Source organism: Capra hircus, chromosome 23, assembly GCF_001704415.2.
Source record: "Capra hircus breed San Clemente chromosome 23, ASM170441v1, whole genome shotgun sequence".
NCBI classification, from domain to species: domain Eukaryota; kingdom Metazoa; phylum Chordata; class Mammalia; order Artiodactyla; family Bovidae; genus Capra; species Capra hircus.
In genome coordinates this window covers 28,742,397-28,769,372 of record NC_030830.1, presented here as the reverse complement: position 1 = coordinate 28,769,372, position 26,976 = coordinate 28,742,397, and the positions used below count along the sequence as shown (strand labels likewise).

Genomic DNA, 26,976 nt, shown 5'->3' with positions numbered 1-26,976 from the left:
AAACCCAGGTTTATTTGTATCAGAATAGTAAAAATAACCACCAAATCTTATGCATTTGCCGTGTGCCAATCATGATGCTAAGCCATGTAGATCTGAGAACATGTAATCCTGAAGAAGCTGAAGAATGAGACACTATTTATTTCTCATAGTATGTGAGAAAACAGGTTCAGGGAGATGAAAAAATGAGATGGAATTTCCAAAGTTAGTGAGCATTAGAGCTGGGCTTTGGCCTCAGGGTTGATCCCAGCGTTGAGAATCTGCAGCCTTGCTGCTCCCAGTGTGATCACTGGGATGGGAACAAGAGTAACTAGTCAGAAGGCAACACCCAGAGCCCCACCCTCAGACTTCCTGAGCTGAAATCTGCACTTTAAGAAGGTTCCCAGCTGGACTCAGGCACACATTGAAGTTTAAGAAGCTACATCATCAATCACACTTCAAAAGGCCGTCTAGCTATATTTGCACCCCCCTGTTCAGAGCAGCATTGTTCACAGCAGCCAGGAGGTGAGAGGAACCCAAATGTGCATTAATGGATAAACAGATTAACAAAACGTAGGATATACATACAATGGATCCTTATTCAGACTTAAGAAAGGAAGGAAATTCTGATGCATACTATTAATACAACAGATACATTTTTAGGACTTTACACTAAGTGAATAAGCAAGTCACAAAAAGACAAATACCGTATGATTCCACTTGTATGAAGTACTCAAGAGTCATCAAAACCATGGAGTCAGAAAGTAGAACAGTGAGCTCTAGGAGCTGGGGTCCTGTGGGGGGCTGAGGGGGTTTTGTTTAATGGATACAGAGTTTCAGTTTTGCAAGATGGTTTTGCAGATTGATTGTGTGACAATGTGAATATGTTTAAAGCTACTGAAATACACACTTAAAAATGGTGACAATGGTCATTTTTTTTTAACAGGTCATCACTGTATGTTACACTGCGTGTACTGTTACAATAGTAGCTGAGTGGCAACCTAGGGCCGTATAAGCTGATAAGGCAGTTTCAAGGGCATCTCTTCAATGGAGGTCTTCAGTCTCTGAACTGGATGAAAATATTATCTTGAAGGCAGATCTAAAGGGGGCAAGTGGGGCTCTTTAGGATGGTGGTGGGAATATCCAGGAAGATATCCTGGTCCACCAGGCTGGTGGAGGAGCTCTGTTATGGATGTTCACGAAGGTAGAGCTGGCACAGTGGAAGGGCATGGCTGTAGCCAGGAATGCTGGGAATCTCTGGAACAGAGGCAAGGCTGACCCCACTGCTAAGATCAGGTCAGTCTCTGGCTTTCTCCCCATATGCATGGGGTAAGTAGACTTCTGTACTGACCATGCACATCCTCGGGAAAAGTAGTGTTTCCACCTTCTATTTATAAGAGCAAGCTGCTGCATAGAATTGCAAGGGTTGTATCCTGCATATTGCAATTTGGAAGAAGAGATACAAAGTATACTTCCCAAAGTATGAGAGAAATAAATAAAAAGAGAAGACCTAGGTCACAGAAAGAAAGATACAAAAACGAAAAAGAGGAAGGAAATGCATAAACCCATAAAAAAATCCTGAAAGTAAGAGCAAGAATTTTCAATGACATCAAATGTAAATAAATTATACTCCCCAGTCACAGTCAGATTCAAAGAAAGAAAGAAAGTGAAGTCGCTCAGTTGTGTTCGACTCTTTGCGACCCCATGGACTGTAGCCTACCAGGTTCCTCCGTCCATGGGATTTTCCAGGCAAGAGTACTAGAGTGGGTTGCTATTTCCTTCTCCACATGTTAAAAGAAAGGAATCTCAAACATGCATTGTTTATAAAAGAACCAGTAAAGCAAAGGTATATACTAAAAGCTACACAAAAAATAAAGAATAAAGATCAAGCAAACACAAAAACAGAACCGACAACTAGAATAGAGGACAGAGGATTAAAGTTGAGACTCTCCAACCAGGAAAAGATAAGACATTTTCTGATGCTAAAATCTATCAATGAAAAACTCTAACAATCGTTGACAGACTGAACGAAGTAACACTGAAATATCTTTTTCAAAAAGTCAGTAGAAAAAAATACAAGAAGGGAAATGATAATAGCAAACAGTGATAAGGCCTTTTTACATGTGTCAGACACTAGTCTAAAGCATTTTGTAAATATTAACTAATTTAATTCTCATCAGTTCAGTTCAGTTCAGTCGCTCAGTCGTGTCCGACTCTTTGCGACCCCATGAATCGCAGCACGCCAGGCCTCCCTGTCCATCACCAACTCCTGGACTTGACTCAAACTCTTGTCCATCAAGTCGGTGATGCCATCCAGCCATCTCATCCTCTGTCGTCCCCTTCTCCTCCTGCCCCCGATCCCTCCCAGCATCAGAGTCTTTTCCAATGAGTCATAGCAATCAGCAAATCAATACTATTATTTTCATTATTTACAGATGAAAAAGCTGAGACACAGAGAGAATCACATCTGTCCCATGAGATTTCATAACCAGTAATAAGCTCCGCTTTGGTGCATGGAGTAGCCTAAGGAAAGAAGATCCCAGTGATTCCCACAAGGAATAAGGGGGTGAGCTAAACTCCCATTAACTTCCCAAGGACAAAATGACCTGGCTAATTTGTTTTACAAAAGCTTGGGTGATCACCCATGGCCCTTTCAACTATATCGATCTGTGATTATAACACGACACAAATTAACACCTCTTGAAATGTGTTTTAGTCTGATGCTCCTGGTTAAAAAAAAAAAAAAAAATTCCTTTGAATTTTCCTCTGTCTTCAAAATCTGCTTTATCAATGGTGCTGTCAGTTTCATAGGGTGGAGCTCCAAGCCTAGAAGCGGTAAATTCATTAAGGAGGGAAGCCAGGAGAATGTTCCCTTGACACCACCACTGACTCCAGAGTATGACGTGCTGTACCCAGGGTGTTATTGTCGATGAATACCATTTATGGTCCACCACTCACTCCTACCATTTGTGACATGTTCTCAAAGGCTCTGAACATTTGTGTAAACCAGTTTCTGTCTATTATTTTCCCAGGAAATCAGAAAAAAAATGTGACAGGGAAATATAGCAGACATGGATTTACTCACCGAATGATAGACAATAGACTCTAAATTCAAACTCAGTGTAGCTTGGGAAGAATAAATCGCAATAATCACAAAGCACAAAGTGGTTCTCCTTGGGGACTTCATGTCTTCAAGTTTGAGTTGCCTTGCCTGTAATGAAAATAAAGATGGCTTAGAGACAGAGTTGTTTATTTATCAAACTTACAAAAGGACTAGGAAATGCTGACTCCAAGGTCACACTACAAATGGGCATTTTCAGTGGAGGGGAGAAGGGAAAGAGCTTAAAGGCATCAACTGTAGAAAACAGTGTCCACTCCAGACCCTGGGGTGATGAAAGGATAATGTCAGGAAAGATGGTGGCTGGGGAAGACCGCGGATGGTACCTGCGAATGGAACAAAGATAGCAGATCTTTAGGTAGGTTTCCTAGAGACAGAGAGAAGCAGAGAGAAGAGGAAAGAGAAAGGAGAAAGAGGAAAGACTACTCAGTATGAGATACTTTTAACCTTGTGGTTCAGTACATATGAACCAAAGGATTCAGAGAACAGCACTTTCCTTGCTTGCATGCATCACACTCTGATGTTTTCAGTTCTGTTCTATTCTCTTACCCTATGTCTTCTTTTAAGCCTGGCAACAATCCATTAAACTGACTTTTGTGTGTGCGTTTCATCGCTGAGTCCTGTCTGACTCTTCTGCAACTCCATGGACTAAAGCCCGCCAAGCTTCTCTGCCCATGGGATTTCTCAGGCAAGAACACTAGAATGGGTTGCCATTCCCTTCTCCAGGGGATATTCTTGACCCAGGGATCGAACTCACATGTCCTGTATTGCCCGTGGATTCTTTACTACTGAGTCACCAGGGAGGCCCCTAAATTGACTTTAAGACCCATGTTAATGGGCTATGCCCTATTAGTATGAAAAATCCTGGAACTGGTCACAAAAATACAAGATATATTTTAGAGATTTTTAGAGTGTATAACATAGAATATTAATAGAGAATATATCATATATTGATTCTTGATTGCTATCTCTTTACAACTTTGGTGATGATAACAAGGTTTTTTTGATGACCAGATTAATCACGGTTGCATATGAAAAGTAGAGAATCACATGGAATAATCCCAGATCCTATGGGTCTAGGGACCAGACAAACTACTTTACTTTCCTTAGTGACTTTTAAAAATCCATATTTTTGTGAAAAGAATACTTGACAAAGGGGCAGGAGGTAGGAACCAAACTAATTGCATCTGGGGCTTCCCTGGTGGCTCAGTGGTAAAGAATCCGCCTGCCAAATGCAGGAGACGCCAGTTTGATCCCTGGTCCAGGAAGATCGCACATGGCACGGAGCAGCTAAGCCCGTGGGCCACAACTGTTGAGCCGGTGCTCTAGAGCCTGGGAGCCACAACTACTGAGCCCACGTGCCGCAACTACTGAAGCCCGGGCTCCGCAACAAGAGAAGCCACACAATGGGAAGCCTGTAAGCTGCAACTAAAGAGCAGCCCCACTCGCCGCACTAGAGGAAAGCCCGACTCGCAGTGAAGACCCAGCAGAGCCTTAAATAAATAAACAAAATTACAGGGAAAAAAAACTAATCTAATTGTATCCTTGAATAAGTCATTTATCTTCTCTGAAGCCAGTTTGTCTGTCTATGACATGGGGATACTTAGACCTCCTCTAATTCTCTCGTTGACTTTTCTGGGGCTCAAATGTAATTAAAAGCCATGCAGAGCTTCAGTGATGCCAGCTGCAGTGGAACCACCCTGACAGCAGAATCCAGAGGGCAGCCTCCAGGAAGGGCAGGCATTGGTCCAGGCATTGCCATGAGCATCAGCGGACTTGGCCAGGCTGGCACACGGAGAGACAGCCAAGACTTACACGCCAGCAAGGGTCATGTTTCAATCACCAGTTGTTGGCTGCCTCCTTTTCCTCTTCCCCAGTGGGAGAGAAGGAAGCATAAGGCCCTGGAAAACTGACCCAATTTGCAGATCTGGCAATGAAATGCATTTTTTAAATTCTGCAACTCAATGGCTTTTGGAAAATGCTTCGCAATTTAGGTTACAGGAATAGATATTTAAGGACATATGCATCTACCATAGGGAAAGCACAGCAGCTCATTCCCTGCTGAAAAGCAGTAGACTTTGGTGGGTATGGAGCAGGCTGATTTGGCCTGGGGGTAACAACTGTCTGGGGGATGAATCAGGTATTTCAGAGGTAATTTAATCTTTTTAGGCATCCACTTTCTGCCTTACTAACTGGTTCCATTTTGAAGCAGTTAATCAAGGAGAGAAAAGTTAGTAGCTTCAGTTAATGAGTCTCCCTTAATACTTGAGAGCCAGGAAGGGACTCAGGTATTAAAGGGATTGGAGTTGACGGCACATCTTTTCATCACTTTTTAATATTGGCCTTTGTCAGCTACCAAGGATTACCTTGGTCATGATAATGACCAAATGGCCACACCCTGCCCCCCAAAAGGTCATGTCTGGTCCCTTTGTATAATAGCTACTGGCCAATGCTTTCTGCTGTCCCCAACTTCCCCCACCTTCCTTGGACATAGTTCTTGATTAAATTGACATCTTTTTCTCTGTTGACCTATTTTGTAGCCACAGAATCACAATTCGACAGAAATACAATTATAGAAAGGACCACACTATGGGGAAGGGGGTGTTCTCTGGATGCAGAAAAAAGATAACAGCTATGTAGAATCAATTCAGTTCAGTTCAGTCGCTCAGTTGTGTCCAACTCTGTGACCCCATGAATTGCAGTACGCCAGGCCTCCCTGTCCATCACCAACTCCCGGAGTTCACCCAAACTCATGTCCATAAAGTGGGTGTTGCCATCCAGCCATCTCATCCTCTGTCGTCCCCTTCTCCTCCTGCCCCCAATCCCTCCCAGCATCAGAGTCTTTTCCAATGAGTCAGCTCTTCGCATGAGATGGCCAAAGTATTGGAGTTTCAGCTTTAGCATCGGTCTTTCCAAAAAACACCCAGGACTGATCTCCTTTAGAATGGACTGGTTGAATCTCCTTGCAGTCCAAGGGATTCTCAAGAGTCTTCTCCAACACCGCAGTTCAAAAGCATCAATTCTTCAGCGCTCAGCTTTCTTCACAGTCCAACTCTCACAACCATACATGACCACTGGAAAAACCATAGCCTTGACTAGATGGACCTTTGTTGGCAAAGTAATGTCTCTGCTTTTAAATATGCTATCTAGGTTGGTTATAACTTTCCTTCCAAGGAGTAAGCGTCTTTTAATTTCCTGGCTGCAATCACCATCTAAAGTGATTTTGGAGCCCCCCAAAATAAGTCATCAGTTACATAATAAGGATAAAGGGAAGGTCCTTCACTTAAAGGAAGAAGGCCATCGTTTTGAGAGAGAGGTAATATTAAAAATATTTGACAACCAATATGGCATGAGCCTGACCCATATGAACAAGGATACCAGCTGAAGCTCAGTCCCACTTCCAGGGTTCCTACTATGTTTGGGAGGAGTTCTGAAGATGAACTTTTCTCACCTACATCAAAAATGTCTCAGTAACCCTCCAGCTGTTTTCATCAGTGAGGAAGCTAGTGGAGGCTGTTTAACTTGGCTAATGGGAAAAAACTCCCAATCCATCCAATGAAAAGCTCAGAGTAGAATTCCACCATCAAGGTGATATATCTTGAGTAGGGCTCCCCCTTTTTTTGTAAATCCCCAAGACGTTCCTATTCATTCCAAATTCCTGGAATAAATGTGCTCAGTTGCTCAGTCATGTCACACTCTTTGCGACACCATGGACTGAAGCCCACCAGGTTCCTCTGTCCATGGGATTTTCCAGGCAAGAATACTGGAGTGGGTTGGCATTTCCTTCTCCAGCATAAACGGCAGACAACAACTAAAAGACTCAGTGACAAGCAGAGACAGAAGAAGAGAATTATCTTATGTCATTCTCAATTTCTTTATCCTTTGAAATTATAAATTCTGGACACTGTCTACTAAAACTCACCAACCTATATGAGCCTGCTGTGTCTTAGAAAAAGTTGAGAGGTATGACCTCATGCTCAGCAGTAACCTTGTGATGGATGAGCAACTTCCTGGTTCCTCAGACTCCATTTTCCTGTCTGTGAAGTCAGAAGATGGGGGAGGGGAACAAAGCACTCTGACATCATATGCCGGGAAGAAGTGGCAGTGATTCTCAGCACTACTGCTCTTGGAGGACAAAGGTCTAGATTACTTGAAGCGGTCTTAAACCACATTCTCTCTCAGAGGGATTATGCACCAGGAACATTCATTGTGAAACTGACCTGAAACACATCAGGGAACTGTTCTCCTAAATCTTCTGAACAACCAGGGCTTCAAATGAACTGGTCTCTATCCCTTCATCAGCTCTGAGCAGCCCAATTTTGATTGAAGGGGTGGGAGGAGAAGTCAAGAGGTTGTACGCCTTGCAAGTTACGAAGACTGTTCATGAAATGGCCTTATCTGTGAGGTCTGATGACCCAATATCATCATCAAGATGTGATTCCAAGCTTAGTATATAGAGGGTAATAGTGAGGCTTGTTCTGAAAATGATTCCTAAGCTCTACACAGCTCTGCCTTGCTGTGCTCTCAGGTGTCCTCAGCCCCTGTTCCCTGGGGACCCCAGCCTTAATACTCTCCTTGGCTCCCCCTGGGGAGAAAGAAGGCAGAAGGTAAAAGAATGCCCACATTTGATTACCCTCTGCCCAGGTGCCTCCTCCTTCCTCCAGTTCAGGTCTCTGCTTCTGGCTTGGGTCCAAGCACAACTTCTCCCCTTAACATCACCCTGGGTAGCACCACCCTAGAAGGAAGCTTGCTGGAGTATTTGAGCATCATCTGCTTAAATGGTTCTTATCCTTGGCTGCGCATTAGAATAAGCTCCAGGGGAATTTCTTTGCTTCCTCTCTTCATTTGTTGTTTTAACATCATGTCAGATCAACTGAATTAGCATTTTTGGTGGGGGCAGGAGTGAGAGGGTGGCTGTATCCACCCCAGCTGTTTCTGATGCAGACGGAGGTTTGAGGTCTGCAAGGCTCCTGCTTTCAGCATCCCATTGCCCTAGCCATACTCCTGGCACTTTCTATCACAAGCCTATAGTCCTCTCTCCACTAAAGAAATTACATAGAAACAGAATCTTAGGGGGGATGCATTTAGGAGGCAATCAATCAATGGTGGATGAATGAATGGATTCATGGGAGTATAGACTCAGAGGTCATCTACCCAATAGTTGATGCAATTCAGCAGCCAAGGCTGTTACTTGAGGTTGTGTCATATATTTCACGTAGTATCAAATGTGGTGCACAGTTACAACATGACAAAGAACGTTCCATAGGCCTAAAATAGTGCTAAGTTAAGCATGCATGAAATGAAATAAGTTATGTTCCTTGTCTCAAAAATGCTCTCAATCATATCAGGAAAGCATGAAACAGACTGAAAGAAAAATGTGAGCTTAAAAGATGCTATTTACTAAATGTCTACTAGGTACCAAACACTGCCCTAAATGTAATTATTAGTATGTTCGTTCACTTAATTTGCCTCACAATAAGACTAAGAGGTAGGTGTTTCCTCCTAATTCATGGATGAGAAAATGAAGGCTTTCAGAGAGGTTACCAGACTTATTCAGGTTGTCCAGCTAGTAAATAACAGTAAGAATTGCCCCCGTTTGGGCCTGTCTCCGGGGCTTCACTGGTGGCTCAATCAGAGAAGAAACCACCTGCAGTGCAGGAGCCCTGGCTTCAATCCCTGGATCAGGGAGATCCCCTGGGCAAGGGAACGACAACCCACTCTAGTATTCTTGCCTGGAGAATTCCACGGACAGATGAGCCTGGTGGGGAAAGTGAGCTGCAGTGTGAAGCAATAAGATGACTAGAAAAAGTTGGCCTGGGGGAGTTGGGTGGATTTTGGAGTGACCAGGGTCACTGACCAGACCCTGAAGGATTGGCAATGCTTAAACATGTGATGGGGGAAAGAAAAGAGAATTTCAGGCAAAGGAGAAGACCATAGGTGGAGAGGCTTATCCCTGTTTAAAGGGAACAAAACATCCCAAAGGGTGATGTTTACCTGTCCCTTGAGCCCTTAGTGGACGTTACCAAGGGTAGCTTGTCCAACCGCTGTGATGAAGGCTCGGCCACCATCCCTGAGAGCACATTGTTCTCCTGAACAGTCTCAACAAGGGAAGGCAGAGCTATTTTCTGCTCTGCTTTGGGAAAAAAAATGAATGTAATGGCTTTAGGGCCCCAGTGATTCCCTCTTTCCTGTAATAGACTATAGTGGAAAGAACACCAACTTTGATGCCAAACAGGCCTGTGTTCTGATTCCAGCTTCACCACTTATTAATTGTGGGTGAAACATTAACCCCACAGAGGCTCAGTTTCCTGATATGAGTAATGGGGATCACAGTACTGGCCTTGCAGCATTGTTGTGGAGATTAGAGACTTGTGCCCATGAAGCTTGAAAAAGCCTGGTCATGGTTGAATTTGTTAAGGTCTGATTTGTGCCCTCCAAAACTAATATGTTGAATTCCAGCCCCCATTAGCTCAAAATGTGACCTTATTTGGAGACCAGGTCTTTAACGAGGTCATTAAGTTAAAATGAGGTCATATGGGTGGGGCCCTGATCCAATATGACCAGTGACCTTATAAGAACAGATACTATACTTGATCTTAGCCCAAAGGCTGAGAGATGATGAACAGTCATCTTATATAAGAGGAGGAGATTAAGACACAGACCTACACAGAGGGAGAACCACGTGAAGACACAGGAGGAAGACAGCATCTCCAAGCTAAGGAGAAAGACCTCTGAAAAAACCGACTCTGCTGACACCTTGATTTCTGACCTCCAAACTCCAGAATTGTGAGAAAATAAATTTCTGTTTTTAGTCACCCAGTCTGCAGGTCTTTATTATGGCACTCTGAGAAAACTAATACAGAATTTAATAAAAATGATACTTCTTTTTATTTTTTATCACCCAAGAAGTATGAGTCTGACCCTCTGGTCTGCTACCCAATATTTATTATTTATACTGTGAATGTTTTTATGCAAATCAAAAAAATGGGTTATCTGACTATAGCACAAAACATACACAGTTAAAACTGAAAGACAGATTAGAATTAATCTTTATGCAGAGGTAGAGAACAGACTCGTGGGCACAGTGGGGGAAGGAAGTGGTGGGATGAATTGAGACGGTAGCATTGACATATATTCACGACCATGTGTAAAACAGATAGCCAGTGGGACGTGCTGTGTAACACAGGGAGCTCAGCCTGGTGCTCTGTGATGACCTAGAGGGGTGGGATGGGGTGTTGGTAGAGGGGGCTCAAGAAGGAGGGGATCTATGTATACATATAGCTGATTCACATTGCTGTATGGCGGAAACCAACACAAGGCTATAAAGTAATTATCCTCCAATTAAAAATAAATTTAAAGCAAATGATTTGCTAAGGAAAAAAGAAAAAGAATTTGCCTTTCATTTAAATACTACCCCCAGCCCTCTACACACACACACACACACACACACACACACACACACACACACGTCCAATTTTTTTAGATGACAAAACTAAGACCTGGCAATGGCTGTGTGTCTCAAAGGCAGCTGGGAGCTGAATTAGTCAGGGCTAAAGAGATTAATTAAGGATTTCAAAGAATCTAGATAATAATATGGTCCTATAGCGGACAATGTATGACAACTATATTGTCCCATAGTCGGACAAGTCATTTGTCGTATAATGATGGAGAATAATTATCAGCAAAGATGATGATGGTGATGGTGATGACGGTGATGGTGGTGGTTACAGATCACGGGTATTAGATCTGTTTCAGGCCTAGAGCTATTTCAGTATTCATAGTGCTATTATATCTGTCTCAGGCCTAATGCTATAAGAGGCACTTCAAGAATTATGTCATTTAACCCTCTCAATTAATCCTATAATATCACTAAATTATCCTTAATTATTCCATATTCAAATATGGAAATGGAAGGTTAGAAGGATGAGTAACTCACCAAGGTCAAAGAGCTGATAGGTAGTAGTGACAAAATTATAAACTTAGCCATCTGTTTCTTGGGGAAAAAGGTACCATTTGGGCTAGAGATCTTCTTGGGGGGTTATCAACAAGTGAAAAGCTTTCTCTACGTGAACCCTAGTCCAGGCAACTGAGTTCCAGCCTCACCTTGCTACTGATTCATTCATGATCTGGGGCAAGTCACTTCACCCCTCTGCATCTCAATTTTCTTTTTGGCAAAGCCATGGAGTTGATGGCCCTTGGTGATTTCAAAATTGAGGTGAAAGACATGGACTCTGATGGTCCCATTGCTGTTCAAACAGTCTAAAGTTTCTCACAGTTATTTCAAATCCATTGTAACCTCATTACGTTTCCAAGCCTAATCATAACTCTCTCTTGCACTTGTCCGCTCCACCTCTGACTGACTCTGCTAGCTAAGCCTTCACTGCCCCACACAGGTACCACTGCAATGGCTTCCCTTCTTTTCCTCTCTACCCTACCATCCTCATAGATGCAAGACTGGCCTTCTGCAAGCACTCTTCACACCTGTTACCTCTGTTCAGCTCTTCACTGCTTCCAGAACAAAGACAATGGTGTTTGCTGATGCTGGAGGCCCTCCATGACCTGGATCTTATTTTTCAGATCTGGCATGTTAATAAGCATCTATCACATTTTCTCGACTAAAGCTGGTAACTTTTTCATCATTTAAAATAAGGCAAGACAGATCTTGAGCTAGGAGTAGTTTTGCTTTTAAAATTAAGACTATGGTCTGGGACTTCCCTGGCAGTCCAGTGGTTAAGACTCTGAGCTCCCAAAGCAGGGTACAGGGGTTCGATAACTGGCTGGGGAACTAGGATTTCACAAGCCACATAGCATGTCCTAAAGATAAATAAGTAAATAAAAATAAAACAACAATAACAAAAAGACTATGAAAAAAAGGGAGGGGGACAGAAAATGCAAGCAGATACTTAAATAAACATTGAAAGAAAAACACTGTGGTCAAACCTTCACAGTTGATGTTTTATTCACTGACTCCACCAGCCCCATAGGCAATAGTGAATAGAGAAGCAGGGACTTTGCCTTCAGATATGAACCTGAATTGAAAGTTTCTTTTTTAGCCTTTCTGAAACTTGGTTTACTTGTTTGCAAAATGGATTATTGATAATTAAATAATAAGTAAAATAAATAAATAAAATAGTGCAAGAGATTTTTCCATTGTCCATTCAAAGGTAAAAATATGAAAATTAATCTTTGAGATGTAAGAGTAATTATTTGCTCAAACTCTTTTTCACTGTTTGGCAAAACCAAAGTAATCCTGTGATTTACCTGATTTCTGAGTCTCCATTTTTTTTCCTGCCCTTTTGCCTCAACATTATTGCTGCATATTCAGTTCTACCCACCCTTCAGTGCTCAGGAAAATGACTACATCCTGGTTGGAGATTCTCTGCTTTGTTCAACTATAAACAGGAGGTCAGGTACATAGAACACAAGAAATCTTGTTAAAAAGTAGAAGAGAAAGAGTGGCAATTCTTCCCATAGGTAAACTTCCTGGTTTCAGATCATGCACAGAACGTGGTGCTATATACATGGCTTTCTTTTTAACAAAAGAATTGCATTGTATGCTAGGACACTAACAAGGCAAGCATGCATTGTGGCCTGCGTCTGACCAACTGAACAGGTTATTGTATTCTTTGAACGAAGCCAAAGGTATATCTTCTTACGTTTTGTTCTATATATACACATATATATATGCCTGAGTCATGTACTTTTGATCAAAATAGAGACTAGATGGGAGACTAAAAATAAATATGCATATATATTATTCTACTATTAGAGAATAATTCAAAGCAGAGTTCCTCAATGCAGATGATGGATGGTAGTAGCAAATTTCAGGACTTTCTTTGAAAATTTGACTGAGATTATTATTCTTTATGGGCTTCCCAGGTGGTGCTAGTGATAAAAAACCTGCCTGCCAATGCAGGATACACAGGACAGTTGGGTTTAATCCCTGGTTTGGAAAGATACCCTGGAGGAGGGCATGGCAATCCATTCCAGTATTCTTGCCTATAGAATCCCAGGGACACAGGAGCCTGGTAGACTATAGTCCGTGGGGTTGCAAAGAGTCAGACATGACTGAAGCAACTTAGCATGCACACGTGAGCTTCCCAGGTGGCTCAGTTGGTAAAGAATCCACCTGCAGATGTAGGAGATGCAGGAGACACGAGTTTTATCCCCGGGTCAGGAAGATCCCCTGGAGAAGAAAATAGCAACCCACTCCAATGTTCTTGCCTGGAAAATCCCACAGAGGAGCATGGTGAGTTACAGTCCATGGGGTCACAAAGAGTCAGACATGACTAGTGACTGAGAAAAGAGCATATTATTCTTTGCTCAAGACTGCAATAAAGACAGGATGGCACCAATAACCTCCCTCCTGGAGTGCAGAAGTACAGATTAAAAGCCCTCAAGGACTCCTCTAACAGCCTGCCTTCACAAATCTGTGTTTTCAACAGCAAGAGGTGATGACTTGCCTTTGCTGACCTTATCTAATGAGATGAATCTCCCTTGCACATGCAGAACTATAAACTAAATATTTATTTAACACAAACACGAAACACAATACCAATAAAAGAACTGCCTTGAAAAAATTTTTTTTCCTGTTTCATTTTCCTTTGCCTTAAAATAAGGTTCAGGAGAAGCATTGTGTCAGGGTAACTCAGTCCTATCAGATTAGAGAGGAACATTTGTTTGTACACAATGGGGTCAAGTTTTCCAAAACACACGCACATGTGTGTGGCGTTGATAACCTTTCATCCTTCTTGTTGTAAATCACTGGAGGATTTTACAACAGGAGATTGCCATCTCCCTGAAACCTTTGAGCAGGAGATTGCCATCTCCATGAAACCAGTGAGTTCCTAACTCTGTTCTTGTCTCAACCATCTTGGTACTTTCATTTACCACGTGGAAGGGTTTTCCTAAGCCCTGGCAAGACAATGCCTGAGGTGTTTTTCAGCTGCCATGGAGGGTGGCCCTGGGGTTGGCTGTGAGACTCCAAGGGCTTGGGCATGGGTCCAAGCCTTACAGTTTTGTGGTCCTACTCTTTATGAGGTAAGATCTGAAATGATACTGAGTCTTCCAATAGCAACAATAATGGGCCAATCAGAGCAATCTCTGGTCACTGCAAGAACAGAGGCCCTGGGCCCAAGGGCCCAAGGCAAGCGACTGAGTGATGGGGGCAGAGACTGGAGGCAACACTCCAGACCCTCCAGGGGCCCCAGGGTAGCACTTATGTCTTTACCACGTGGTTTAAACTATTCCAACATTTTAGTAATTGGCAGGACCCTCTTAGATCTTTGTATTCCCTCCCTTCCCACCTCCCAGTTCCTCCATCTCCCTGACATCAGGCATGGGGTCCTTGGCCAATGACTTCACTTCTCTTAAATTTCTATTTTCCTCCCTAGGCATTTTGGTAGAATTTAAGAATACTGGATGACAGGGAACTATATTCAATAATTTGTAATAACTTATAATGGAAAAGAATATATATATATGTATAACTGAATCATTTTGCTGTACAACAAAAACTAACACAACATTGTAAGTCAACTATACTTCAATAGAAATAATTATTTGCCTATTTTGAAGAAAAGATGTGTGTGTGCTACTTAAAATGAAAAAAAAACTACAGATTAAAATTTACAGATTAAATATTGCATATTAATTAAATATTACAGATTAAAATTCCCTCCCCCCAAATATAGCACACTGGGAAGTCATGGCCATTCCAAGATTTTCTTAATCTGGATAGTCTGACTTTTGTCCTCATCTCATCATGAAAAGCATCTTCTAAAGTGTGATATTCACTAATCCTCGTCCTTCCTGGTTTCTTGTTGGTTTCTGACAACACTTAGCTGCTCCTCCTTCATGCCTTCCCCTTTTTCTCCTTCACTTCACTTTGGGGTCTCTCTTCGCTTCAGCCTTTTCTCCTTTCCCTCTTCCTATGATTCTGTCCTCCTCATCCTACACCATCTGAGTGTAGGCTTGCAAACCTCCCCTGGGTCCTTGGCTGATCTCTCTTGACACTCTTAGGGTACAGCTTTAACTATCCATTTATATGAGAATCCCTCAGACTTTATTTCCACCTTAGTCACTTTTCTAACATCTTCCCAAATGCACTATTTCCACCTGGGTCTAAATTCAGCTCATCCAGAACTAATGTGCCTCTTCTCTCCTAACCCATCTCTTCCCAGATTTACAAACTGCTGGCTTCTTTCTCCAGGTTCCCAGGCTCACAACCCCACAGGTATTCCGGGTCACAAGCCTTGAGGGTAGGAATGAGCAATCCAGCCCTTCGCTCAGTCTTGTGAATACCTCCAGTGCCCGCATTTTCTTTCCCTCGGCCGCCATATTGGCGTGGATGGTATCATCTCCTCAGAAGCATTATCACCAGAAGGACTGCAGCAACCTCCTGAACCTTCCTCTTTCCCTCTCTGTCCAATATCCAATACCATATGCCAGTTCATTTGCCTAGAACACTATTTGTCATATATTGCTACTATGCCATACTCTATACGTAGCATATATTGCTATTATGTCAGATACTCTAAACATTCTCAAATGCTCAGAGGAAATCTGGGCTAATTCACCTGGCAAGCATGGTTACCACAACTGAATGAAACCCAGCTCTGACACAATTTTCTTCTGTACCACTTGGAGACAGAACTGGCTGGCTGACCTACTCACAAGCATTTATTGTACCTTTTTTTTTTTTTGCAAAATGCATCATAAATATTAACACTAAGTATTGGTTGAAGAGATTGCTACCTCTTAACTTCTTCTCACACTATTCTTGGCAACCTGAAATGCCCCATTTCTCCCTTCTGAGATTTACTCATTATTTCAGGTCTTTTGTACTTCCTTAGTAGCAACAAGAATTGCTATCATTTATCAAGCCTTAGCTATATGCCAGGCTTCTCTCAGTTGGTAAAGAATCTGCCTACAGTGCAGGAGACCTGGGTTCAATTCCTGGATCAGGAAGATCCCTTGGAGAAGGAAATGGCAATCCACTCCAGTATTCTTGCCTGGAGAATCCCATGGACAGAGGAGCCTGGCGGGCTACAGTCTTTGGGTTCCAAGAGTCGGACACGACTTAGCGACTAAACCAGCACCACCAGCTATATGCTGGTCATTAGACTAAACGGTGTACTTGATATGCCAGGCTCATTTTAATCCTTAAACCCTATATCGTTAGAACTATCAGTTATCTCCATTTCACTAACGAAGGAACTGAAACTTGGGTAAATTAAATCACACACCCCAAGTCACACAATAATAGCCAATTCTGTTGCTAAATCTGAACTCTTACCCTTTCTTAGGAATACACCGCATCTCCCTCCTTGGCTGCTTCTCTGGCCCTGGCATGCGGATTTCTCTGTAGCTCTATTGTGGTTTTTGTAGCACAGCATAGTTATTAGGCATATGGACTGGTCAGACTGCCTACTTGCCAGCTTTCTGTGCCTCGGGCAGCTTAGTTAAAATTGTGTGTCCTTCTGTCTATAAATTAGGCATTATAATAGAAACTGAGGCATGGGATTATTGAAATAACTACATGACTTAACCACCTCTGTAAAGTACTGAACACAGTGCCTAGCACAAAGTAAGTACTCAGTAAACATTACCTGTTGTTATTAAAATCCCCAGGACCAGTGCTTTGCCTCCAGTTATGAGTATAAACTGATTAAAGGAAAGGATTCTCTGTCTTTGTAATTCCACAGCTCTTTGCACATCTATCAGTATAGATGCTTCTACTAAGCTGTGACTTTAAAGGTTTCAGTTTTGTGATTATCTTTTAGGAAACGGGCAAGACTCCAGTTATTTTAACCATCATCACCATAATCAGGCAATGTGAGTTGAAATGCTGAGCCGTGTGAATTCATAGCGTCCCCACAGTGAACACAGATACTTAACTCAACTAGCTTTCCTAAAGCAGCTACTCTGGGTTGAAAGTCCCTGACATGGGGGAACCTGAGCCTATGAGGGCCCCCACTTAGAGACAAAGATTACAGCGATGAACGATACTAATTTGGACTCTGTGAGGAATGTTGGCAGGGAAGCTTTCTAGGGGCACATTTTCTGATTTAAAAAAAAAAAAAGCTCTGAAAAACAACAACAACAAGAACCCAACTCTGATTTATTTTCTACCCATCTATATAGATCAATCCAGAAAGTGGCAGATCAGGCAAAAGATAACTAGTATTTCTTTTTCTGGGAATTGAGACACATGTTAAAGTGACATTGAATAAAAGGATGACCCCCTCCCACCCATAGTCATTTGGCAGCAGAAGAACACATCCTGTTTACCTGGAACATTTCATCAGATTCTGTAAACTCTGCAAGTGACAGGGAGCCAGTGACTCTGTATGGAAGCTAGGGGGTGGTTCCAGTTGAAACTTGAAAGATAGGGCCATGTCTGGGGAGCTGGGGTTGCCTCCTCATTCTCACCTGCAGATGTGTGTGTGGGGGGCAGCGTTCCACTCATTAACAGCCGCAGCCAGATCCTAAAACAAGATGCTCACCCCTGCTGGCATGTCTGACCCCAACTTCTGAGCAACCTGAAGCAGTATTACTTCTGCTTCACTATTTAGACTTTGTCTCTTACGGTTTGGACTCAATTCTCAACCTTTGCTGCGTAAAAGAATCACTTTGGAGACTTACAAACAAAACCAACCAAGCAAAACAGCATGAGATTTCCCTAGAGATTCTCACTCAGTTGTTCCAGGGAAGTGTCTGGGCACCATTTTCTTTTGCTAAGTTGCTGAGGATGATGCCAATCAACGGCAGGTGTTAGAATGTGCTCAAATCTGGACCAGGCAATAGCTGAATCTACCGACAGACTTTCAGCACAACTGGAAACCCACGTTGCTCCAAAACTGATAGAATCCAGCCAATCACATTCATTCTCTACTCTGTATGATTTTCACTCTCGTGATGTTATCAGCCTCTTGGTTGGAAAGGCTTCTTCTCATTCCAGTGCCCCTGGAATTCTGAGCCTCTCAGTTTCGTATTTCATAAAATGGGAACAAGCTACCTGCTTTACCTGTGATGAGTGAGTTGAAAGAGAAGGAGGTCTCTGTCAGGGGCTAGCACTGTGCAGCGGGGTGAAATGTTCATCAAAATACCCAGAGAAAGAATCAACATGGGCAAATTTAACAAGATGATCAAGAAAGCACCAGAGAATGTCCAAAATCAGGGCCAACTGGCCCTCTAGTTCGGAGTAGAGAAACCTTGGGAAGGGTAAGAAAATGCCTAATAGCCGTTGAAAAGTAATTTGTGATTATTCTTAGACTTGACCTTGCATGTGTAACTTCATTGCAAATCCTCTCTCCATGACCCATACTCATTTGTTCACAGTATTTTATTTATAATTCACTTGTCTCATAATAATGAATAGAAGGAAAAAATTAAAGGTCACCTTTTTACAGAAAGCTAAAAGAAATAGAAAGTGAACCCACATGTTAAATACATCTATTATTCACTAAGAAAGGGAATCTCTCCCATTGTCCCCCCATTTCCCTAGAGCCAACTACTTAATCTAGCTGGCTAGCTGTCATTTATGTATCTATAAATCCATCCATCTATTCAGTTAATCTTCTTTTTTTTTCCAGAACAAAATACCTTTGATGGACTTCAAGAGAGAATCCCAAACTACTAGTTGACAAATCTAGAATTTAATCCGTGGGAGGTTGTTACAAATACTATGCATTGTTCAAGCCAAAACCAATATATAAACAACAATGGTAAAAATGAAAAAAAAAAAAAAAAAACTATTTCAAGCTTTTCTAAATATTAAAACAACTGCTCACATTCCCCATGTATTATTTTTTTCTTTGCAGTGAGGGGAAGGGATTGTTAGAGACCAATACATGGATCTGACAAAAAGAATTTCTTGTATTCCTAAATGCCCTGGCTTGCCCTAAGAGCTGGGAAGACAGAAAAATCAGTCACTTAACTGGTAAGATAGATGGCAAACAATTGATTGGATAACATTGGGGAGGGAAGGAAACTAATGCATACAGGGCATGTGGGGTTTGAAAAACCGTGAGACATATTCTGTTATAGTAAGAATATAACCATGCATTACGTGCATCATTCAGAAATGAAAGTCCAGATACACTAGCTCTTTATGAAGGGAAAAACTGAGCTGCAGTGAAGGGGTATGAGCCGGCTTTCTGCAAAGTATGAGAAAACACAGTTGAAGCAAACCGCACACCATAGGGCAACTCCTCCTTTCCAGAACACTTGAGGCAAGCCTGCCTGCTCTTGATCCCAGTGCTTTATCTGACCTCCTTCCCAGAGATGACTTGCAAACCCCGTTCCATTCAGTAGTTGGGGGAGGAAGGGAGTAGCTTGCATTTTACGTTTCCAGACTGCCTAGGATGTGAGAATACCTGCACACCTCCTGCTACACGCAGGGTAGCCTCCCCGGCTGCCTGGCGTGGAGATCCACAGCCAGCAATTCACGAACCTTCTGGTCTCTATGGTAGTTTCTGGCTCAGGGATGGGAAAACTCATTAAAAAGATAGAAAACGGAAAGCTTTTTTCATTATAGAGGAAATCCTAAAAGCACCCCAGCTCACTGCCTGACACTCCATCTTCCTAAACACAGTCTCATCGACTTGACCAACAGCCGCACGCCCAATGCCCCTGGCCAGCCATGCTTTGTGCTCGCAACATGCAAGTCACAGCCACAGAAAAGAGGATTGTAACTGAAAAGTGCCTTAAAAGGAGCCTCAGAGTGACCTAGGTGCCCCTGAGGTCTTGCTACCAAGAGAGACAAACCCCAGTAGGAGAAATGCCTGTTACCTGCCCAGCACCGTCGTCCCCAGGCCAGCTCCGGCTCTAATCAGACGTCTAACAAAGTTCCAGCTCTCTGCTACAAGGCCACTCGCCCCGCAGCCTCATGCTCGGTGAAGGGTGAGCCAAGCTGGGCTCATGAGGAGGGCTCAGACAGGACTGGGAGCTCCGAGCCAAGCTCAGCCTCCTCTCTGACCGGTGCCTCTCTGCTGTGGTCCTTCCAGCCTCACACAGCCATCCCCGACGGCTGGCCGCTGTTTGAAAACAAGAAGTGATTTCCTGGTCCTCTTCCCCAGATGGTGTGTGCTATTTCCCTCCCGCCCATGGGAAGTCCTTCAGATCCTTCTTATCTGGAAACCTATTCACTGAGTAGCCAGACTTGTTTGGCCAAAGCCCCTAATCCTTGCTTTCCTTTCTTCAGAGAAAAAACTTCAGAAAACGAAACCAGAGAGTCCGCAAATGGGGTTGAGCTTATGGCCAGTGTAGGATGCCTGGTTTAAATCTTTGAAAGATGCCCACTAAATGAGACTGTGTTTTCAGAGTGGAAGGAAAATTAAAATTATCAATCAGCGTCATTTCTAGCAGCACCAAGAAATCAGAGATTTTAAAAGTCCTGAACATGGGAAGACCTAATGAAATCATTTGGTCCTAGCCCTGGGTTTTAGGGAGGGTTGCCCTTCAAATACACCACATTCAGAGATATGTAGTTCTTCCAGATTTTCCAGGGGAACTCTGTGAATATTTGTGCATCAAATTACAAATTCTGTAATATTTAACCTATTGTCTCAGTTAATACTAATGTTTAAAGATAAGGAGATACATGGGAAAAAGGCAGGCTGTAGCTGATTTGTTGGGTTTAAACATGAATTAGATGAAGCAATTACACTGCAGTAAAAAATGAAGATGAATTAGAATTAGAGTTCCTGAGATGAAAGTGACCTATCCATCCTCATTTTACAAACAAGGAAACCAAGATCCAGGGAGAAACAGTGACTTGCCCAAGGTCAGAACACAGATGGGAAGTGACAAATGGTCACCTCATTGTTCTTAAACATCTCTCTGTGTGGAATACTCTTCAACTTCCTACTCTGAAGCCCTGCCCACAGAAAGCCTGATGAATGGACCCTGGCCTAGGGCCCAGGAATCTGCATTATAAGTGCCCTAGTAAAAAGGGCATCCCCGGACTGCATTGAGAGATACCCTCCTAATGTCAGGACAGTGTGTCAGTGCAAGGACCCCAGAGTCAGACTGCAGGGATTCAAACCATAGGGCCACTGATTCCTATTTATGTGGCCTTGGAGATGTGATGAGACCTCACTGAGACTCAGTTTTATTATGTGTGAAAGTGGAATAATAATACTGCTGAGGCTATGAAGGCTCTGATAAAAGCCTGGCATGGAGGATGAACTCCAGAACAGGATACCTGGGCTCGAATCCTCCAAGCTATTGGATCTTCCCTGTCCCACATCATCTCCCTTCCTCCTGGCCAGCCTTCCCTTCCAGCCAGAGCTCCCATCCTGTAGGCAGGTCAGCAACTACTTGTCATATTCAGGCTGGGGACAAGGGTGAAGTGTTTGGCAAAAGGAGGATGAACCTTCAAAATATTGGATTGGCCAATAATTTGTTTAAGTTTTTCTGTAACCTCTTATGGAAGAACCCAAACGAATTTTTGGCCAAGTCAACATTATTATTCTACTTCTTGGTACTGATTCTCAATTGTATTCTCCAGCCCATTCCACACCAGCATGGGAGATGGTGGTGGTTGCCCCCAACAGCTGACCCTTCACCTCTTCTCTGCTGCCAGCCTGGGCCTGGTTATGCACTCAGGGGTACACTGTGATAGGTTTAAAGTGCAGGGACGTCATTCTCCTTGCTGGACCCTGGGATATGCTTAGACATGTGGCCAGATGTGGATGTATGTCACCTCTGGATTTACTATCAATGGCACAATGTGTGTGCATGCTCATGTAAGACTCTTTTGTGACCCCATGGACTGTAGCCCACCAGGCTCCTCTACCCACGGAATTTCCCAGGCAAGAATATTAGAGTAGGTTTTCATTTTCTCCTCCAGGGGATCTTCCCAACACAGGGATCACTGACAGGCGGATTCTTTACCCTTGAGCCACCTGGCACAATAAAGGGCCTTATTGTTTAATCCAGTACTAATTGCCTTACCTGTAGTAAAGTGGTGAATCATCATGAAAAATAAATCTTTTCTTTCTATAGAAAATACTCATGACACAGTAAGTCAAAGATACTTCAATTAAAAAATAATTCTATAAAAAATAAATAAAATGCTACCCTTGGCCAATAAATAAATAAAATAGTAAGACACATAGACACAGAATCAAAAAGCTTAAATCATATTTTAGAATACAGTAGATCCTTGGACAACGTGTGTGGGTCTACTTGCAGGCAGATTTTTTTTTTTCACTTCAGTTCAGTTCAGTTCAGTGGCTCAGTCGTGTTCGACTCTTTGAGACCCCATGAATCGCAGCATGCCAGGCCTCCCTGTCCATCACCATCTCCCGGAGTTCACTCAGACACATGTCCATCAAGTCCGTGATGCCATCCAGCCATCTCATCCTCTGTCGTCTCCTTCTCCTCCTGCCCCCAATCCCTCCCAGCATCAGAGTCTTTTCCAATGAGTCAACTATTCACATGAGGTGGCCAAAGTACTGGAGCTTCAGCTTTAGCATCATTCCTTCCAAAGAAATCCCAGGGCTGATCTCCTTCAGAATGGACTGGTTGGATCTCCTTGCAGTCCAAGGGACTCTCAAGAGTCTTCTCCAACACCACAGTTCAAAAGCAGCAGTTCTTCGGCGCTCAGCCTTCTTCACAGTCCAACTCTCACATCCATACATGACCACAGGAAAAACCATAACCTTGACTAGATGGACCTTAGTTGGCAAAGTAATGTCTCTGCTTTTGAATATGCTATCTAGGTTGGTCATAACTTTTCTTCCAAGGAGTAAGCGTCTTTTAATTTCATGGCTGTAGTCACCATCTGTAGTGATTTTGGAGCCCAAAAAATAAAGTCTGACACTGTTTCTACTGTTTCCCCATCTATTTGCCATGAAGTGACGGGACCGGATGCCATGATCTTCGTTTTCTGAATGTTGAGCTTTAAGCCAATTTTTTCGCTCTCCTCTTTCACTTTCATCAAGAGGCTTTTTAGCTCCTCTTCACTTTCTGCCATAAGGGTTATGTCATCTGCATATCTGAGGTTATTGATATTTCTCCCAGCAATCTGGATTCCAGCTTGTGTTTCTTCCAGCCCAGCATTTCTCATGATGTACTCTGCATAGAAGTTAAATAAGCAAGGTGACAATATACAGCCTTGACGTACTCCTTTTCCTATTTGGAACCAGTCTGTTGTTCCATGTCCAGTTCTAACTGTTGCTTCCTGACCTGCATGCAGATTTCTCAAGAGGCAGGTTAGGTGGTCTGGTATTCCCATCTCTTTCAGAATTTTCCACAGTTTATTGTGATCCACATAGTCAAAGGCTTTGGTATCGTCAATAAAGCAGAAATCAATGTTTTTCTGGAACTCTCTTACTTTTTCCATGATCCAGTTGATGTTGGCAATTTGATCTCTGGTTCCTCTGCCTTTTCTAAAACTAGCTTGAACATCAGGGAGTTCACGGTTCACTTTTGCTGAAGCCTGGCTTGGAGAATTTTGAGCGTTACTTTACTAGCATGTGAGATGAGTGCAATTGTGTGGTAGTTTGAGCATTCTTTGGTATTGCCCTTCTTTGGAATTGGAATGAAAACTGACCTTTTCCAGTCCTATGGCCACTGCTGAGTTTTCCAAATTTGACATATTGAGTGCAGCACTTTCACAGCATCATCTTTCAGGATTTGAAATAGCTCAACTGGAATTCTATCACCTCCACTAGCCTTGTTCATAGTGATGCTCTCTAAGGCCCACCTGACTTCACATTCCTAGATGTCTGGCTCTAGATTAGTGATCACATCATCATGATTATCTGGGTCGTGAAGATCTTTCTTGTACAGTTTTTCCGTGTATTCTTGCCACCTTTTCTTAGTATCTTCTGCTTCTGTTAGGTCCAGACCATTCCTGTCCTTTATCGAGCCCATCTTTGCATGAAATGTTCCCTTGGTATCTCTAATTTTCTTGAAGAGATCTTTAGTCTTTCCCATTCTGTTGTTTTCCTCTATTTCTTTGCATTGATCGCTGAAGAAGGCTTTCTTATCTCTCCTTGCTATTCTTTGGAACTCTGCATTCAGATGCCTTTATCTTTCCTTTTCTCCTTTGCTTTTCACCTCTCTTCTTTTCACAGCTATTTGTAAGGCCTCCCCAGACAGCCATTTTGCTTTTCTGCATTTCTTTTCCATGGGGATGATCTTGATCCCTGTCTCCTGTAGAATGTCATGAAACTCATTGCATAGTTCATCAGGCACTCTATCTATCAGATCTAGGCCCTTAAATCTATTTCTCACTTCCACTGCATAATCATAAGGGATTTGATTTAGGTCATACCTAAATGGTCTAGCGGTTTTCCCTACTTTCTTCAATTTCACTCTGAATTTGGCAATAAGGAGTTCATGATCTGAGCCGCAGTCAGCTCCTGGTCTTGTTTTTGTTGACTGTATAGAGCTTCTCCATCTTTGGCTGCAAAGAATAGAATCAATCTGATTTTGGTGTTGACCATCTGCTGATGTCCATTTGTAGAGTCTTCTCTTGTGTTGTTGGAAGAGGGTGTTTGCTATGACCAGTGCATTTTCTTGGCAAAACTCTATTAGTCTTTGCCCTGCTTCATTCCGCTTTCCAAGGCCAAATTTGCCTGTTACTCTAGGTGTTTCTTGACTTCCTACTTTAGCATTCCAATCCCCTAGAATGAAAAGGACATCTTTTGGGGGTGTTAGTTCTAAAACGTCTTGTAGGTCTTCATAAAACCGTTCAACTTCAGTTTCTTCAGCATTACTGGTTGGGGCATAGACTTGGATAACTGTGATATTGAATGGTTTGCCTTGGAGACGAACAGAGATCATTCTGTCATTTTTGAGATTGCATCCAAGTACTGCATTTCAGACTCTTTTGTTGACTATGATGGCTACTCCATTTCTTCTGAGGGATTCCTGCCTGCAGTAGTAGATATAATGGTCATCTGAGTTAAATTCACCCATTCCAGTCCATTTTAGTTCGCTGATTCCTAGAATGTCGACGTTCACCCTTGCCATCTCTTGTTTGACCACTTCCAATTTGCCTTGATTCATGGACCTGACATTCCAGGTTCCTATGCAATATTGCTCTTTACAGCATTGGATATTTCTTCTATCCATTCACATCCACAGCTGGGTATTGTTTTTGCTTTGGCTCCATCCCTTCATTCTTTCTGGAGTTATTTCTCCACTGATCTCCAGTAGCATATTGGGCACCTAATGACCTGGGGAGTTCCTCTTTTGGTATCCTATCATTTTGCCTTTTCATACTGTTCATGGGGTTCTCAAGGCACTGTGTGACATGACCCACAGTTGCCTGGTTGACTCCTTATATGTGGGACCAGGATACAGAGTAACAGTTGTAAAGTTATGTGCAGATTTTCAGCTGTGAAGAAGTGATTACCTTTAAACCTATGTTGTTCAAAGGTCTACTGTATTCCAAATTTCTTGTGCTAAATATTTGCATATTGACTTTTCCTATATAAAATGGACAAAGATATTCCAGATTCATTTTTACACTAAAAACCTATAATATTAAATATAGGTAGCAAAAAACACCTGGGTCTTGAAAACCCAGAGTAACTTGGGGTTAATCGTGTGGACACCAGATCTGCCCACTCATAGCTCCACAGAAAAAACTTACTTGGTTATTTCATCTTTCTGTGCCTCAGTTTTCTCATCTGCAAAATCAGAGTAATAATAAGAACTACCTCAGGGTTGTAGGGAAGATTGAATGAGTTCCACACCTGTAAAAATGCTTATGAAAGTGCCTGGCACTTAGTAAGCATGTGTTAAGTGTTGGCTATTGCTACTGTTATTATAGCATCATCAATTCCATGGACATGAATTTGAGCAAGTTCTGGAAGATAGTGGAGGACAGAGGAGCCTATAGTCCATGGGGTCACAAATAGTCAAACATGACTTAGTAACTGAACAACAACAAAAATGTTATTTCTGCAGGAATGAGATTTTTGTTGTAATAACATGGAGGGATTTGCTACTGCCTTTGCTCTTGCTTTCTGCTAGCTTTGCCTCTGGTTCCACACAGACTGGCACTTTGAAGATGCCTCCGAAATATATCTTCCTGACTCTGTCATGAGATTTGTTTCCTTTGTGGGTAGCTTGAATGGATTAGTATAAGTGTAGATGAATGACATCAGCTGTACTGGAAGGAATGGAGAAAACATGGGAGGAAAGCCAGTTGTATAGCATGGGGAGCTCAGCTCAGTGCTCTGTAATGACCTAGATGGGTGGAATTGGGGGTGGTGGTGAAAGGGAGGGTCAAGAAAAAGGGGATGTATGTACACATATAGCTGATCCACTTAGTTGTTCAGCAGAAACTAACACAACATTGTAAAGCAATTATACTCCAAAAAAAGGGGGTGTCCCTAAAAGAATGTTGCAGGCTGAGAGCTTTGGAAAGTAATTGCAAGGGAGGATTGAATGTCTGATAGAGGAGTTTACCTAGTCCAGGGGAGGAAAGCTCGAAGACCTTCAGAAAAGAGGGTCATTCGTAGAGATGTGGATGGACCTAGAGTCTGTCATACAGAATGAAGTAAATCAGAAAGAGAGATATATATTAGCACGTGTATGTGGAATCTAAAAGAAAAAAATGATAGAGACAAGCTTATTTGCAGGGCGGGAATAGAGACTTAGAGTAATGGACTGTGGACGTGGGGTGGGAAAGGGAGAGTGTGATGAATTGGGAGATTAGAAATGACATACATACACTGCTGCCTAGATGCTTCAGTCGGGTCAGGCTCTGTGTGACCGTATGGACTCCAGCCCGCCAGGCTGCTCTGTCCATGGGGATTCTCCAGGCAACAATACTGGAGTGGGTTGCAGTGCCCTCCTCCAGGGATCAAACCCAGGTCTCCTGCATTACAGGCAGGTTCTTTACCATCTGAGCC

The 26,976-nt window shown here is 42.7% G+C and overlaps 1 protein-coding gene across 7 annotated transcripts in view; it reads right to left on the bottom strand.

The window, feature by feature from the left end:
• Positions 1 to 26,976, bottom strand: part of ADGRF5 (adhesion G protein-coupled receptor F5) — a 113,147-nt gene that overhangs the window by 53,299 nt on the left and 32,872 nt on the right. For 2 of the 7 annotated variants that reach the window (XM_005696376.3, XM_005696377.3), the window contains exon 2: positions 3,062 to 3,187. In XM_005696376.3, coding sequence (XP_005696433.2) covers positions 3,062 to 3,163 — 102 coding nt within the window. In that variant the 5' untranslated portion in view covers positions 3,164 to 3,187. Of the gene's footprint in view, positions 1 to 3,061; positions 3,188 to 19,888; positions 20,213 to 26,976 lie in introns of those variants that run through there. The other 5 variants (XM_005696379.3, XM_005696375.3, XM_005696378.3 and 2 more) reach the window with 5 other exon arrangements.